Source organism: Stegostoma tigrinum, chromosome 3 (genome assembly GCF_030684315.1).
Source record: "Stegostoma tigrinum isolate sSteTig4 chromosome 3, sSteTig4.hap1, whole genome shotgun sequence".
In the NCBI taxonomy this organism is placed as follows: Eukaryota; Metazoa; Chordata; class Chondrichthyes; order Orectolobiformes; family Stegostomatidae; genus Stegostoma; species Stegostoma tigrinum.
Window position 1 is genome coordinate 74,723,924 of NC_081356.1, and position 16,585 is coordinate 74,740,508.

Consider the following 16,585-nt stretch of genomic DNA (forward strand, 5'->3'; position numbering starts at 1 on the left):
GAAAAAGAGGAATTACCCAGTGGAATTTCAATTTCCTCAGCGATTCACTCAGTCTGCTACAATGGGGATTCCACAGGGTCACGTTTCGCAACTCTCATCTATGCTGGAATAACGATTGTCTGGAAAATAAAATCTGAGTTTGCTATCTCTTTAATCCCTTGTCCTCTTAAAGACTAATTTTCTTTCCAGTAATTAAGACAATAAACCACCTAAGTTATCTCCTTGAAAGCTTTGCTCAGTTGTTTCTCCAGAGTCACTTGACTGCCAGTTCGAAGGCAATCTAGGGTCCAGTGTCAGGGGAATCAAGGGTTATGGAGAAAGTGCAGGAAGCTGAGTGCAAGGAATGTCAGATCAGCCATGGTCCTGTGAAATAGCAGAGCAGGATTGAATGTGCAATAGCCTACTTCTACTCCAGTAGGTCTTCTTCAATGATTCAAATCAGCATGTGTACACTGATCAAGAGGAACAATTCCACAAGCCTTCACAACAGTGTAACAATACAATGAAACGACAAGATGATCAATTTGCTAGGGTGAGTACTATTTAGGACAGAAGTAATTCAGACTGGATTTGAACTTTAACAAAGGAATAGCAACAGAAGTGAACTGCTAGCCTACTACTATCCAAACTTAAGCTTACATCTCTTTAAAACCCTGAACACAAACCATGAATATGACAGATCAAACAAACACTAGGGTTATAGGTGGAAAAACAGGCAGGGTAAACACATTACGAGGATGAAATTCAGATCACAAAAGCTGGGGTGGATTGTATCAATGTTTTTTGTACTTTCAGCAATGATGGGATTATATTATCTGCAGAGTGACAGTTAAGGTGGATCGAGGTCTTGTCTTGCACTAGAGATATCTCTGTATAGTCTCTAGGTTATCGTTTCACTCTCAGAGGAAAAGGGGAGTGCTCTTATTGGTTGTTTCCAAGCATACTGCCTAACACGATTGTGAAATTTCAACTTAAAAACCAGATATGAAAGGTTATTGCTGGCGGTTTTTTCTTAACTCAAAGATTCCTGGTACCAAAAATGTAACACACCCATGTAGCATAAAATGTGCATCACAATCTTATTTGACCTTCAAGTTGTAAAAGGTCTCTTGGTACTTTGAGCTACATAGCAGCGTCTAACTTCCAAATTCCAGTTTATAGTCCAGAAGGAAAAAAAAAATGAGAGTCTTGACAACAGCACAGATAAAACACAGAAACATGGAAAGCAGGAACTTGAGGAACCCATTTGGCCATTTGGTATGGTCATCACTGATCATCCTACTCAATACCAGTTCCCATTTTCTCCACATACCCTTTGTGATCCTTTTGCTCTGAGAACTCTATCTAACTCCTTTTTGAAAACATTCACTGTTTTGACCTCAACTGTTCCTGCGGCAAAGAGTTCCACAGGGTCATCACTCTCTGGGTGAAGAAAGTTTTCATCTCAGTCCTAAATGGCCTAACCGGTATTCTTAGACTGTGACTCCTGGCCCTTGGCTCCCCAGTCATCAATAACATCTTTCCTGCATTTGTTTTGTTTACAGCTATTAGAATTTTATAGGTTTCTATGAAATCTCTCCCTTCATTCTTCAAAAGTCCACTGAATAGAGTCATAACACATCCAGTCTCTCTTCATACATCAGTCGTACCATCCCAAAAATCAGTCTGGTAAATATTCATTCCACTTCTCCATAGAGAGAAAATCCATTCTTCGTTAAGTAAACCAAAACTGCAAAACATCTTTGGTCTATAGTCAAATCTTCTCACAATGAAGGCCTGCTACTAATCTTTACTACCTGCTACGCCTGCATACTTACCTCCAGCAACTGGTAACAAGAAGACCCATACCTTATTGCACCTTCCCCTCTGTTATGAAGTTGTATAGAGTAATTGTGAATTGGAAGGCAGGAAGCTAGAATTTGTTTGTTAAAATACGAGTGCGTAGTCCCTTCAAGAGGTAAAGTGTTTTTCTAAGATGAGAGATTTACACAGAGAAAAAAATGTCTGTATGTAGCTGTAGTTCTAAAATTGAAACATGTATCGACTGGCTGTGAGACTGGAAACCTCAGGCTTGTTTTGATGTTTTGATGACTAGTAGGGATCAGCCAATTAATTTAAATGAAGGACTAAGCAACTGAAAGCTAATTGAATTTAAATCTGATGATTTTGACAACCTTGGGCCGATGTTATTCGAAGAAAATTGGTGTATCATCCAAGGTATATAAGGAGGGGGCTTTTGAAAACTGAGGAGAGACGAACTGCCATCTGAGAAATAAGCATTGGGCTCTCACATGACATCATTAAGCTCTCTAAGAAAGCATCATCTATCCATAAAAAGGTACCACCTCAGCATTTCTAGCTGAGAGTCCTCACAGAGAGAAATCCCAGACAGCAGGATCAGCAGAAGAAAGGCTGGGCAGACAGTGGAAAAAGTAGAGCATTCCAGAAGACACATTCAGTGTGGGCTTTGGGAGATTAAGTTATAATTTTTTTCTTACTACTTGTGTTACATAAATGGGAAATGTGTTGATTGAAACAGCATACCAGTATAATTTAGTTCAGTTAGGGAATAGTTAGGAGTTGGGGTGGAATTATTCAATTTGTTAGTAATTCTGTTGGTTTATTCACTGTTAGGGTTAAATAAATAAATTGTAACTTGTTACTTATAAAGTGAATATTAGGGATTTTCTTTCATTTAACCTCCTTTTTTTTGTAATATCTCGTCTAATCTGAATAGAATTCAGATAATAATCCACCTACCTATTTTTGCCCAAAGTGGACGTCACTTTATCATTCATTTACCATACATCGGTCCATTCACTCAACCTGTCCAAAACTGTTGGTTTCATTTCTGAGAAATCGCATAGTAGACCTCTTTCCAACTCAGGAAATATGCAAGCAGTCTAAAATTTTCCAGTACTCCCCAACTAATCCTTGCATATAAATATAAACCTCCAAGAATACACATCACCCTACTGATGTTCTGGCATATTTTCATTGTATCACAAACTGTGATTCACCAAGAAATCTTCAAATTACTGACCAATTTTTGGCAGTTAAAATCTTTGGTGACTCCTTTAAGGATAGAATAGCATTAAAGCAAAATATCTAAGAAAATGTGTTATCAAAATGCCTGCACATTACTAACAGATAACTTGCTTATGGCTGGAAACGTGCCTGGCTGTGTGTGGAGAAAAAAAAATGCAAAAAGCTGGCAAGATGCCTGCTGGTTTACAAGCTGTTCCTGATGAGTGATATGGTTGGCACATTGCCTATATAAGGTAACGGTAACAGATTTTGAAGTTTTGACAGTGATTACATCTCAGCTGGACACCAAATCCTACAAAGCAGTACAGATAAATAGACTCTAGGGATACCTAAGAATGAGATGCATTCAAGACTATATAAGCTTTGTGTGATCCTCATTCTTGTATGAAGCAGCACACTGAATGAACAAAGAAAGGAAGCATTAGGTTTCGTAATTTTTACGCATTACAGAGTCTGCATGAACAAACACATTGGTGCCTGTGCCCAGATAATAAAATGTGAGGCTGGATGAACACAGCAGGCCCAGCAGCATCTCAGGAGCACAAAAGCTGACATTTCGGGCCTAGACCCTTCATCAGAGAGGGTCTAGGCCCGAAATGTCAGCTTTTGCGCTCCTGAGATGCTGCTGGGCCTGCTGTGTTCATCCAGCCTCACATTTTATTATCTGGGATTCTCCAGCATCTGCAGTTCCCATTATCACTGGTGCCTGTGCCCAGTCACTATTCGAATGGAAATGTCAAACAATTAAATAAACTGTAAAGAAAATGACTCAGGTATGTTCACTTGAATTCAGTATCAATATGTATAATGGTTAATTATGCAAATCTTGTCATCAAGTTAGTTTGATCCCCTAAAATACATTATTTTCTATTCCACAGACAGCTATCCAAAAGAAGGCAACTTACAACCTTTCACAGAGTAATCAGGGATTGGCAATAAAAGCTAAGCTGACCTGGCCAACAATGATTACAGCCCATGAATAAATGATAAAGTGTAAAGAGATCTGAAAAAAAGTTTTTAGTAATTATACAGCTCATTGTCATCAGAAAGAAAGATACTTAAAGAAAAATTATGCTTTTGGATGGTGCTATTACCCTGAGAACAATGACGTTAACTCTTTCAATTCTGACTGCACTATCCTGAAAGACAAGTGCCTGTTCTACATAAGAAATTCAGGAATTCTTCCCAAAACGGAAAAAAATTCATGCTCCTGTAGTTCTATAAAAGATACAATCAAATAATAGATTTTAAAAATTTTAATTTAAACCAAAAGATCCTAGTAGCACAATATGAAAATGCATAAAGGTTTTTTAAACAAAATAATGACTTTGTTGATTTCTAGCAGATGATACATTCTGTACAAGGTCCTTACAGGACTGAAATTTCAGTAATGTGAACTAAATGATCTTTAATGTTCTTGAACTTTCATTGTTAACATGTAAATTTTAAAAAAATGTCTTGCATATTTGGATCACCTCAATGCTGAGTAAAAATTCATATATTTTGCAAATATATCACATGGAAGAAGGTGGAGAGTTGGGGGAAGGCAGATAGCTAACATCTCAACATATATTCTACAAATAGGTGCGTTCATCAAGTAGCTAGCCATTGTTAGATTATGCTGTTTCTGATAAAAATAATTAGTTTTGAATATGAAACATATTTTAATTTGCAAACACATTGTTTAAATATATAGTCACCAACTAAAAATCTATGCACAGCAGGTGCTAATCAGGCCTCTGTAAATCTCTGTTCAGAATTTACACCGACCACGATGTGATTAATAACATGCCAAATACTGAGAGAATAGTAATTTATTATCAAGAACAAGTTTGCTCTCTTCTTCCATCCTTTTAAAACATTCACCTGTCAAGGCACTTCACGAGAAAATACATTACTTACTAGAAAACACTTGCCTTTAATGCTGTTTTAACAACAGTCTGAAAATATAGTTGCATTTATTCTCATGCCTGACCTACTATTCTAGTTAAAGTAAAGTACAAATACCATCTAGCAAACAAAATGGATGCTACTCGAGCTAATATTGTAACATGCTTGGTACTATACATACCACCAAGTACTAGATACAAATCAATTGCAAATTTTATACCTATACGCTGCATGCATACAGACACACACTCAAATGCCTTCTGCAGGTATGCTTTGGGCTACATACCAAAGTTGTCAACTTTTTGCATGGAAATTCACTGCCACAGAAGGCTGTGGAGGCCAGGTCACTGAGGACATTTAAGACGGAGATAGATAGGTTCTTAATTATCAAGGAGATCGAGGGTTACAGGGAGAAAGCAAGAGAATGGGACTGGGGAACTTATCAGCCATGGCTGAATGGCGTAGCAGACTCGATGGGCTGAATGGCCTAATTTCTGCTCTTACGTCTTACGGTCTTAACCCATATTTTAATTTCTCACTCAGGGGTGAGCACATTTCATAAAGACAAGATAAAACAGATGTAGATGCTCAAAATCTGAAACAAAACAAAGTGCTGGAGAAACTCGGATAACAAAGTGTGGAGCTGGAGGAACACAGCAGGCCAGGCAGCATCAGAAGAACAGGAGAGATGCTGTTTTGAGTCGGGACCCTTCTTCAGAAATGCTGGGGAAACTCAGAACTCAAAACATTAACACTGCTTTTCCTCTCCACAGATACTGCCAGACCGGCACTTTTCCAGCACATTTCTGATGAAGGGTCGAGGCCTGAAACGTCAGCGTTCCTGCTCCTCTGTTGCTGCTTGGCCTGCTGTGATCTACACCTTGTTATCTCTTTTCCAGCACAGATTGTTTCGGCACAATAATAAACAGGAACTTAAAAAACATACGAAGCAATGGACTAATAATTTAAATAAAGCTGCAGAGGTAATTTTTTTTGACATCTCAGGCAAAAAGCAGAGTGTTATGGAGTATTTTCCACATGTTGTTAACGGCATTTGGAATAGCAGTGACAGACTGGATAAGACCACTTGGTGGGCCACAGTTTGGTCTGCAGGCCATCTGCTGGACAAGCCTGCTCTACATCTATTATGTGTGGGGTTGATTAGCTCAGTTGACTAGACAGCTGGATGGCAATGCACAGTAACGCCAACAGCATGGGTTCAATTCCCACAATCGTTGCGGTTACAATGAAGGACCCACCCCCTTCCCAACCTCTCCCCTTGCACAATGGTTGCTGTCAGGTTAAAACACTATTTATCTCTTTCTAACGAGAGAGCAGCTCGTTGGTCCTCTGGGGCTATGGTGATTCCACCTTTATATAGCATATACATTATTATGTCAAAAGCACATATATATGCATACGTACATCATGTTTTGTTGAATATACACATAATATCCACATAATTGTGTTATTTCATCAGACAGTATTTAGGGTTGTGGCAGCTTAGATATACAAACAAATAAAAACTGATGAACAGATGGTAACTGCAATGAATTTAGACTAAGAAAAGCACCATGGGAAGTCAATCCCACTTTGGCAAGATTGTCAATCTTGATAGTAAACATTTGGAAAAAGTGGCGGTCTTTTTAAGAAGTTGGAGGAAAAGGATTATATTATTGTATAGACACAATCAATGGAAAAATAAAGGAAAAGCTTTGCAGCCAAAGATATGGTATAGACAATCATGCTAACTCCTTCAAACTTCAACCAACATAATAAAATGTTACTTGTGGAAGTTTACTTCTATGCTGAAAGGAACGAACCAGATTTTCCACTGTAATTAAAAATACGTTGCAGCTTAAATCCGTATTTTCTTGGTAATCTTTTACTCTGGCAATAGCTATTCAGTGCCGTGATGTCAACTGATTTGAATGACCAGCCATGATTATGATGAATGGTGGAGCAGGGCAAATGGCATACTCTTCATCCTATTTTCTATGTGTCAATACTATACTTAAACTGTGGTGCCCAGTACCGAACACAATACTGCAGTGAGGCTGAGCCAACACTTCGTACAGTTTTAAGTATCGCACCTTCCCTTCTGTACTCTGCACCCTTAAGCATCTACTGTTTGTCTTACAATTCCAGCATCTTGTTTAAGTCCTTTTAAAATTCTACATTAACTCCTCATGGTTCACAATACTCCAAAGTTTTGTGCTGTCTGCAATTTTCAAATCGTGCTCTGTACACCAAGGTCTAGGCAATCACCATATACCAGGGTGAGGAAAATGTTCAAAACAACATGCTCCAGGTTATTCCACTATAAACCTTCCTCTAGTTAAGAAGCAATCATTCACCATTACTTCTTGTCACTCAGCCAATTTTGTTTCCTTTTTGTTCCAGTGCCTCAAAGTTAGCTCAAAACCTATCATGTAGCATTTCAACAAAATTACCATATGGTCCCAGCTGATGTTAGCATGGGACAAGTCAGATTCCAGACTGAAACCTGGCCTGATAGAACCATGTTTTGTGTTTTTTGGTTTTAACAAAGTGGTCTTTTACTGAAATATAAACAAACAATGCTACATATTTAGGTTTAACTCGAAAATATAAGTTTATTACACAAAAGAAATTAAGATGAAACAGAACAAACTACACTAGGCTACTTTTTATTTAAAAAACAGTGCAACAGTTGAAATTCTCCAGCCCTCCGGCATCAACCCACTTCCGAGGAAGCAAAGGAATTATGGTCACTCTCCCCAAAGTTGACATTCATTTTCCCTTGTCAGATTGAACCCACCTCACTCAGTCTTGGTTCCTTTAAATCCAAACAGCCTACCCACTATTCCTTCATCTAAATTTAAGTGTCTGAACTGGTCTGGAACTACTTCTTTGCAATTAACAGATGCAAAGTATTCATTAAGTTGTTCAGCCATATCCAACTGCCTACTTGTGTAAACCCCCTTTACAATCCATAAGCAGCATCAAGATTCCTTGAAATTCACCCTTTCACTACATGGACATTTTCAAATTCCCTTTGTATTAGTTGCTAAGCCCTTTCCTCACACACTTTTTCACCGCGTGTGGTTTTTCAATTCCCCTTCTGAATCTTCTAAACTCAGCCTGGTTCTTGAAAGTATTAGCCACCTGATATCTATTTTAGCTATTAATTTTAACTGCGTCTAAACTAGCGCTTTAATAACAATCTACTGTTTTGACCGTCAGCCCTTACCTTGGTCAGACACATTCTTTCCTGGGTCAGAGCCATTCTAACCCCACTGCAATCTGTTTTCCCCTGTTAATTATTCCTACTCTGGAGTGTTCCTTTGCCTGTTACCATATTCCATTTCAACTTAATGATACAATAATTATAATCCACAAAATTATTTCCCTCCTGATACTTGTAATAATCTCAGACCTGACTGCCAAATGTATATCGCAAGCTGTCTCAGGACAAATAATCTTTTCCTTAAAATAAAATATGAGCCTCCAAATACTTGTGGAACAAAGCCACAAAATTGAACAAAATTAAACTTTACTGTACAAGTTGGAACAGCAATAACATTTGTAATATACTTACAACATATATTATCACACTCAGAATTAAACTACAGTAAATACAAATAACAGAAAAACAAATAACAGAAAAATTATGGTTGAACATCCCACAGCAGGTAGCAAATGGTTTCCAGAGTCTGTGCACTCCTGGATCCTGAAAACTGCCCTCCAGTACAACTCCAGTTTTTCACAAACAGCATTCTTCATTAAGCCAGTTCTGTTCGGGGATATTTTTCCCAAACTTTAGTCTTGCTCACCTGCACCAACTAGCTCCAAACTACTAACCATGCTGCACGCTCCAAGTGCCAGCTTCACAGAACTATCCATTACTCTCTGAGCCCAGCAACCCAGAACCAAAGCTGTTCAGTTGCCTTCTTAGCAATCATCGCAAACAGCAGCACTGATTAATGCAGAGTCTGTGTCTCTCTTTCTCACTCTCACACAGTCTTACATTGTCAGACCTCAACTGAGAAGTAATACTTAAACCATTCTGATTGGCTTCTTGAAAACTTCACAACAAGACCCACCCTTATTCCTAAGGAAAACCAAATGTAGCAACTATTGGAATGTAGCTCAATGTGAATTAAATATAACTAACTTTGAACTACTAAGTTTCCTGAATGCTACAGCTTGTTGGTTTACATAGTACAAAATGGATTCCAAAAAAAAACTTGGCCCACCTCTTCCCAAGAAGTAGGTGTAGCTCTGGCTCTTTCCTCACTGGATGCGAAAACATACTGAAGATATCTATCTTGAACACGTACTAGGAATTCTTGTCCCCCTCTACTTTTTACACTACTACTTTTCCAACCCATATCTAGATAATTAAAGTTCCATAAAAAGCCTATATTTGGGCCATTAAGCTTAACAAATTCAGAGGTAAAACCATGGTGTTGATTAAAAACGTGTCTTATAATTTAACATAAATAATTAGCTTAATGTGTCATTTCCGGATCCAGCATTACTGTGGATATGGAGTGACATGTACTGCAGACTGCCTAAGGACATTTGTGAACCAAATGAATATTTACACCACACCTGTAGTTTTAGTCACGATTACGATCCCCGCCAATGTTAGTACAAGAGAAATTAGATCTCAGACTGAAACCTGGTTTGATAGATCACATTTTGATTTGTTTTGGTTTTAATGAAATGGTCTCTCACTGAAATATAAACACACAATGCTGTAGATTTTGCTTTAACAATAAAATGCATGTGTATTACCAAAATAAATGAAGATCAAGTAGAATAAAGTGAAATATCTACATCTAATATAAATCCAAAGATTTCTAGATACACAGTAAAAGTATAATCCCACTAATCTCAAAACACTCCATTATAAATTGAAAATAAAAAAGTTTTGTATCGCATACAACTGTCACAACACTCAGACCTTGGTGGGTTAAAACCACATAAACTCAGACTGGAACTGTTAATGGCATCATCCTGGAGCTATTATACATCAAAGCTTAAATGTACTCAGCTTTAATTAACCTCTTCAAGACTTTATTCTAAAAATTCTGACCTGGGACTAACACAAACTGCTTACTCTATGGTAATTTAATTTCACTGTACCTTTCCTTTCTGAAAAGCACTGGTCAATACAGCCATCTTCATCGAAGAATTGTATACCACTGCTCAAAATTTGAAGTAAAACTGAAAAAAACTCTCTCTAAGTTTACAGGTAGCAAGAACTGCAGATGCTGGAGGAAGACAGCAGACCAGGCAGCTTCAGAGGAACAGGAGAGTTAATGTTTTGGGTTGGGACCCTTATTCACCCTAAGCTTGGGTGCTTCCCTTGTGTTTTAAAAAAAAACAGCACTTGACTTTCCAAGCTGGAGCTTGTTTGCCTTCAATCCTAAATCCTTAGCAAGATAAACAAAAACCTAAGACCTTAGCAATGTACACAAAAGCTCATCAATTTGAAGGCTAGGTCTCAGAATTGTTTCACCAGAAATCACTATGGCTACAGAAACACAAGATAATTATTTACTTCTGAGATACCAAAAAAACAATGTCCTTTATTAATTTAGAATCTAAGATGCCAAACTTGCAACAAATGATTAAAAAACTTCAGTTGATTTCATAGCCACTCCAACTGATACTTGTTTCTTCAGTAAATTTAACTTAAATTCCATAGCTCCATTAACGGAATCTAAACTCATGTTCCTGGAGCATTTCTCCAAGTCTTCTGGATTACTAAAATAGCATCACTGCCAAATGAGATAGAATTGAAAGAAAACAACATAGAAAATAAGGAGTTTTCTCACTCTTTCTAACAGAAGAAGTCCAATAGAATTGATAAGAAGAGACAGAATCTCAAAAACAGAGAAACAAATAAAGAGAGATACAGATTAGGTGCAAAGCTCAGTTGAAAAATGATTACAAATAACAGACACAAAGAAATGAAGATAGACAAATTTCAATTGTACTTTTGTGTGTAAATGATGCCATGGGAAATTGACACCAGTATAATAGGATTAGATAACGTAGGATAAGGCTAGGATCATGCGGAGAATAAACAGCACATATATAATTTAAATCAAATAATATAATCAAGCACCTCCAAACTAACACTAAACTAGAATGTCAGTCACATAATTGCAACTTTAAGGAACTACACCAATTTTAACCTTTAAAAAAAGCATTTTGCTATTTGCCGATAATTGTATTGAATATCCACAGCATTTTTTGAAAACATTTTGTTGTTAAAAAGTTTCACTTAAAATATTTAGGCGAAGAATTTCCATTCAAAACAGCACCATTCCATTCAACATGCAATAATCTTCCTGGCACTGAGTCAAATTATTACCTATCAACACTATGGTTAATAATAGATAAGATCTAATATTTGCATAAATAACCTAAAATGAAAGCCATCTATCTAAATTAAACACACTAAATAGGGAACTGAAATTTTTGTTTAAAAAATCTGTTACCACAGCTATAAAAAATTCACAACAGTTTAAACTGAAAGTTAAAGAGTACAGTGCCACAATCCTTTGTTGTTCCTTAGTCATTAGACTGTAAATCAGCTTTCATTCTATTGCATATTAGAATGTACTTTTAGAGTTTGCATGACGAAATAAACTCCATTCAACCTAGTTGGCAGAGGAAGAATATTACGTAATCTGCAAAGCATCACTTACATTTGCCAATCCAGCCAGCGCCGACCTGAAAGAAAGAATGGAACAGAGACACAAAATTGAGAAATTCCCAAATACATTTCAATATAAAGAAAAGTGATCAATGTTAAATCAAATTTTGTAAATTAAGATAAATATCCTACCTCAAATAAACTGCCATTTTCTTGACAACTTTCATGACATAACCAAACCACCAAGGGAGCCACAAACTCGGGTTTCAAAGCATCCACTAATTCTAGATTAAAGAAGATTATATATCAAATCAACCTAGCATGCACTGCAAAAGCAATTTTGTTAAACCAGAGAATACTGATCAATAGCAGTCATTTGAAGTGTCTCCAATATAAATAATGTCTTTATTCAATGGTCCAAAGGCTCCCAGAAGTTAGTCCTGCTAGCAAGAAGCACTATGGAGGTATGACTTTTGATCACACATGTTCCCTGCAGTTGATGAAATCTACATGAAAAAAAATGTCTTAATGTCTTAATGAGGCACAAGTTAGAAAGGGAGGCATTTTCTTTTAGGAATGAGGGGGTGACAATTATGAAAGGGAATTAATCCTGACTATTCAAAAGAAACATCAAGCAGTCTTCTTAAAGTTCAGTATCGAATTCTCATCTGCAGAACAGGTACTATTCAGGTTCAATAATAACTAAGGGGCAAGCTAGCAAATGTAGTCTTGAGCAGAATTCCCAGATTGTAACAGTACTTTAGAAACAGTGCATGTCACTGGGACCAAAATCCAGTCAATTCACGGTCAGCACAATGGAGTTGTCCTTCTCGCATCCCACAAATTGTCGAATCAATCTCTCAATTGCTAGGATGTTTGGATAAATAGTAATCCAAAAGCAGTGAAGAAATCCATAACCCTTCACTCCTGTGTATAGTCTGGGACTTGTTACCTAGGAAAGGATAAACTTCCCTTAGAACCTGGAAACAGTGGTTCACTATTCTGAGTCCTTGGGTTGATAGATTCAATCTGTATATCTTTGAATGAAGGAGAATGACAGGTTGTCTCTTTAAAACAGAAAATTCTCAAGGGGCTAGAAAAAACAGATGCTTACTCAATGATGCCAGGAACATTGGAGCATCAACAGTTCACTCATCACCTCAAGCCTGCTCTACCATTCTTCATCATGTCTGATCAGCTATCTCAATGTTACAATGCTGTGATTTTTCCATATCCATTGATCTCATTAGTTACAGGAAAGCTATCAAAATCTGTCTTTAACCTAGGCTAGAATCATCTCAGAACAAGGGGTAGCTATTTAAGGTTGAAATGAAAAGTCATTGTTTTCATCCCAAATTTGAGAATCTTTGGAATACAGAAAGCCAGAGGTCCAGGGATGATTAGTTGTACGATATCTTTAAGACAAGAGATCAATAGACTTTTGGATGCCAAGGCAATTAAATGTAAATGTAGGGGAACGTCCACTTCAGGGAGATCAGATACAATTGCATTGAATGGATCAAAAGGCTAAATGATTAATTATTTTACATATTATATTATGTTCTGCATTTCATTTAAAGTTATGGTAATTCAGATATTTTAATTAAACTACAAATGTATACACGAATATTAAATATATTGACCATGACACATGTAAAGCAGAATTTGCAACAGAAAGATTTGGATAGAGTCATACAGATATCTAATAGAAATACCTGTTAACAGATACGTAAACTTATAATCAAATATACATTAAAAGAATCTTAAACAATTAATGGTTTCTGCATTGCTAACAAATAACAGAACTTCATGTCATTATTGTCAGTGTCAGGCATTCCCTGGTTGAAGAATGTAAACTAGAAAGCCAGTAAGAAATCCTTATTCTTTCCAAACTGCACATCTTCCCCAATGTCAGATGAACACTTATACCCATTGTGATACTGACCACTTCCTACACTCGACATCTGCATTACTCCCTGTGATGTTGTATATCTAGTGTAGAGAATGGAAAATGACAAGTAAATTTATACTAGACGTTCTCAACAACTAACATATGAATTATCAAATATTAATAATTTAATTCTTTGGAACAAACAGGGTAATTTCCAAATTTGAGGATAATACAAAACTGTGAGGAGTGCACTGTAAAACTGGACGATACTAGGTCACAACTCTCATGTTGAGAGCCGACATGAACACAAAGCAAAAGGTGCCTTGTACAATATTTCTGCGATTCTCTGAATTACGAAACTTGTGAAATACACATTGGATAGGTTTCCTACAGCTGAAGACAGAGGCCATTTTAACCCTTCAATACACTGTAACTCTGACCACAGAATTAAAGAGAATACGAATTTCGAAAATCATGTCACATTCCCAAAATGCTATTTGGCAGATCCAGTTAATATATTTGTCCATTCAATTCAGTCCTGCCGTTCATGCTCCACTGATAATATTAAATTGAAGTTGTAATATTGTGCTCTAGGCACCCCAATTTGAAAGATAGTGAAGTGATTGGATTTATTGTCCAGCTACAGCCAAGCCCAAATGACTACAATCCTCAATGTAACTAACTCAACTACAAATGCTGTACTGCATTGAAGAATGAGCTTACATTTTGAGCTAAGATTCTGGATTGCGGTTGAACTCAAACCTTCTGATTCAGAAGTGAATGGTACCACTTAAATAAGGCTGACATTATGGGTACTGTCAACTGAATATAACTGGATCAGAAACTTTTGATTGCTATGTGAACTTGAATAGAGCCTAGAAGGCAGGAGCAGGAGTTGGTCATTCAACCTTTCAAGCCTGCTCCACCTTTCAATGAGCATGGCTGATTACTAAGCTGAATCCCCAAATCCGGCCCTTCTCCCGTACACCTTGAATCCTTTAGTTACCGAGCTATGTCTAACTCCTACTTGAAAACACAATGCTTTGGCTTCAACCATTTTCCATGGCAGTAAACGCCACAGGCTTACCAGCCTCTGGTTGAAGAAACTTCCCCTCATCTCCAACCTAAAAAGTTTATCCTTTATCCTTAAATAGTGACCCCTGGTTCTAGACTTCCCCACCATTGGGAACATCCTTCCTGCATCTAATCTGTCGAGTCCTGTTGGAATGTTATACGTTTCTATGAGGTCCTCCTAAATTTTTCTAAACTCCAGTGAAAAAATCCAAAATGACTCAATTTCTCCTTATATGTCAGTCCTGCTACCTCAGGAATCTATTTGATAAACCTTCACTGTACAACCCTCCATAACAAATATCCTTCTTCAGATCAGGACACCAAAACTGCATACCATATTCCAGCTATGGCTTCACAAATTGACTATATAGGTGCAATAGATGGGCTTCCTCCTGCACTCAAATCTTCTCACTATGAAGGCCAACATATAGTTTTTGCCTTCTTTACTTACTTTCAGCACAAAAATACCTAGGTTTAATTGAAAATCGCCCCCTCTCAATTTATAGCCATTCAAATAATAGTCTGTCATCCTATTTTTGCAATCAAGTTGGATAACCTCACATTTATCTAACTTATACTGCATCTGCGATGCATTTGCCCACTCACTCAACCTGTCCAAATCACATGGCAATATCTATGCATCCAACTCACAGCTGACCCTTCCACCCAGCTTTGTATCATTTGAAAATTTTGACTAATTACCTTTAATTCCCCCATCTGAATCATTAATGCATATTGTGAATAGCTGGGGGCCTAATACCAATCCCTGCTATACCCCACTATTCACTACCTGTCAATCAGAAAAAGATCCATTTATGGCTACTCTGTTTCCTGTCCGCTAATCAATTTTCTATTTATGTCGTACAGTATTCCCAATCCAATTTAATTTTCCTGGGATTTAATGTTACACAAAGGAAATGCACATTAGGCTGATGCACTGACTCTCCTGTTCTACTCATTACATCCTTGAATAATTCCAATAGACTTGTCAAACAGGATTTCCCTTTCGTTAATCCATGCTATGTCTGAATCTACCATTTTTAAAATTACTTTTCTATACAACCCTTGATCATAGACTCTAGTGACTTCTCCACTGCTGAAATCAGAATCATTTGTCCATAACTCCTTGTGTTCTTTCTACATCCCATTTTAAATAGTGGGGTTACATTAGCTACCCTCCAATCTGTAAGAACTGTTCTAAAGAATCTAAAGCCTAAAGAATCTTGGAAGATCACCACAAATGTATCCACTACTTCTGGGGTCACTTCCTTTAGTACTCCGGGATGTAGATTATCAGCCTTGGGATTTAGCAGCCTTCAATCCCATCAATCTCTCCAACATCATTTCACCACGAATACATTTTGCTTCAGTTCCTTTCCCTCACTAAGCCCTGTATCCCCCATCTTTTCTAGTGTGTTATTTCTGCCCTCCTTTGTGAAGACAGATGCAAAGAATGAATTTAGCTTGTCAACCATTTTATTTGTTCCCCATTATAAATTCTCCCCTTTCTCACTGTAAGGGACCTATATTAGTTTTCAGCAATCTTTTTCTCTTCACATACTCTTTAAAAACCTTTACAGTCAGTTTTAAGTTCACCGCAAGCTTACTATCATACTCTATTTTCACTTCTTAATCAATCCCATGGTCATCCTTTGCTGTCTTCTAAACTGCTTCCAGCCTTTAGATCTATTGATTTTTCTTGCCAATTTGTTTGCCTCTTTTTTGAATTTAATATAACTTCACTCCAAAAAACGCTTTTGCCATAGTTTTCTTTGTACTCTTGCGTCAGATAGGAATAAACAATTTTTGTAGTTCACCCATTTGAATGTTTATTATTGCCTATCCATGTTCATTCCCTTCAGTAGTATTTCTCAATTCATTATAGCCAACTCACATCTCATACCATCAAAGTTTCCCTTATCAAGTTTCAGGTCACTAATCTCAGAATCAACTACTTCACTCTATCTTGATGAAGAATTGTATCACAGGAATTCACTCTTAGGAATTCCTCCTCCATGATATTGTGA

General features: G+C 37.1%; 1 protein-coding gene across 2 annotated transcripts in view; it reads right to left on the bottom strand.

Annotated features, from left to right (window-relative positions):
• hsd17b4 (hydroxysteroid (17-beta) dehydrogenase 4) overlaps window positions 1–16,585 on the bottom strand; it is a 123,162-nt gene that overhangs the window by 79,274 nt on the left and 27,303 nt on the right. For both annotated transcript variants that reach the window (XM_048527665.2, XM_048527664.2), the window contains 2 exons: window positions 11,786–11,877; window positions 11,646–11,670 (listed from right to left, as the gene is read on the bottom strand). In XM_048527665.2, coding sequence (XP_048383622.2) covers window positions 11,646–11,670; window positions 11,786–11,877 — 117 coding nt within the window. The remainder of the gene's footprint in view (window positions 1–11,645; window positions 11,671–11,785; window positions 11,878–16,585) is intronic.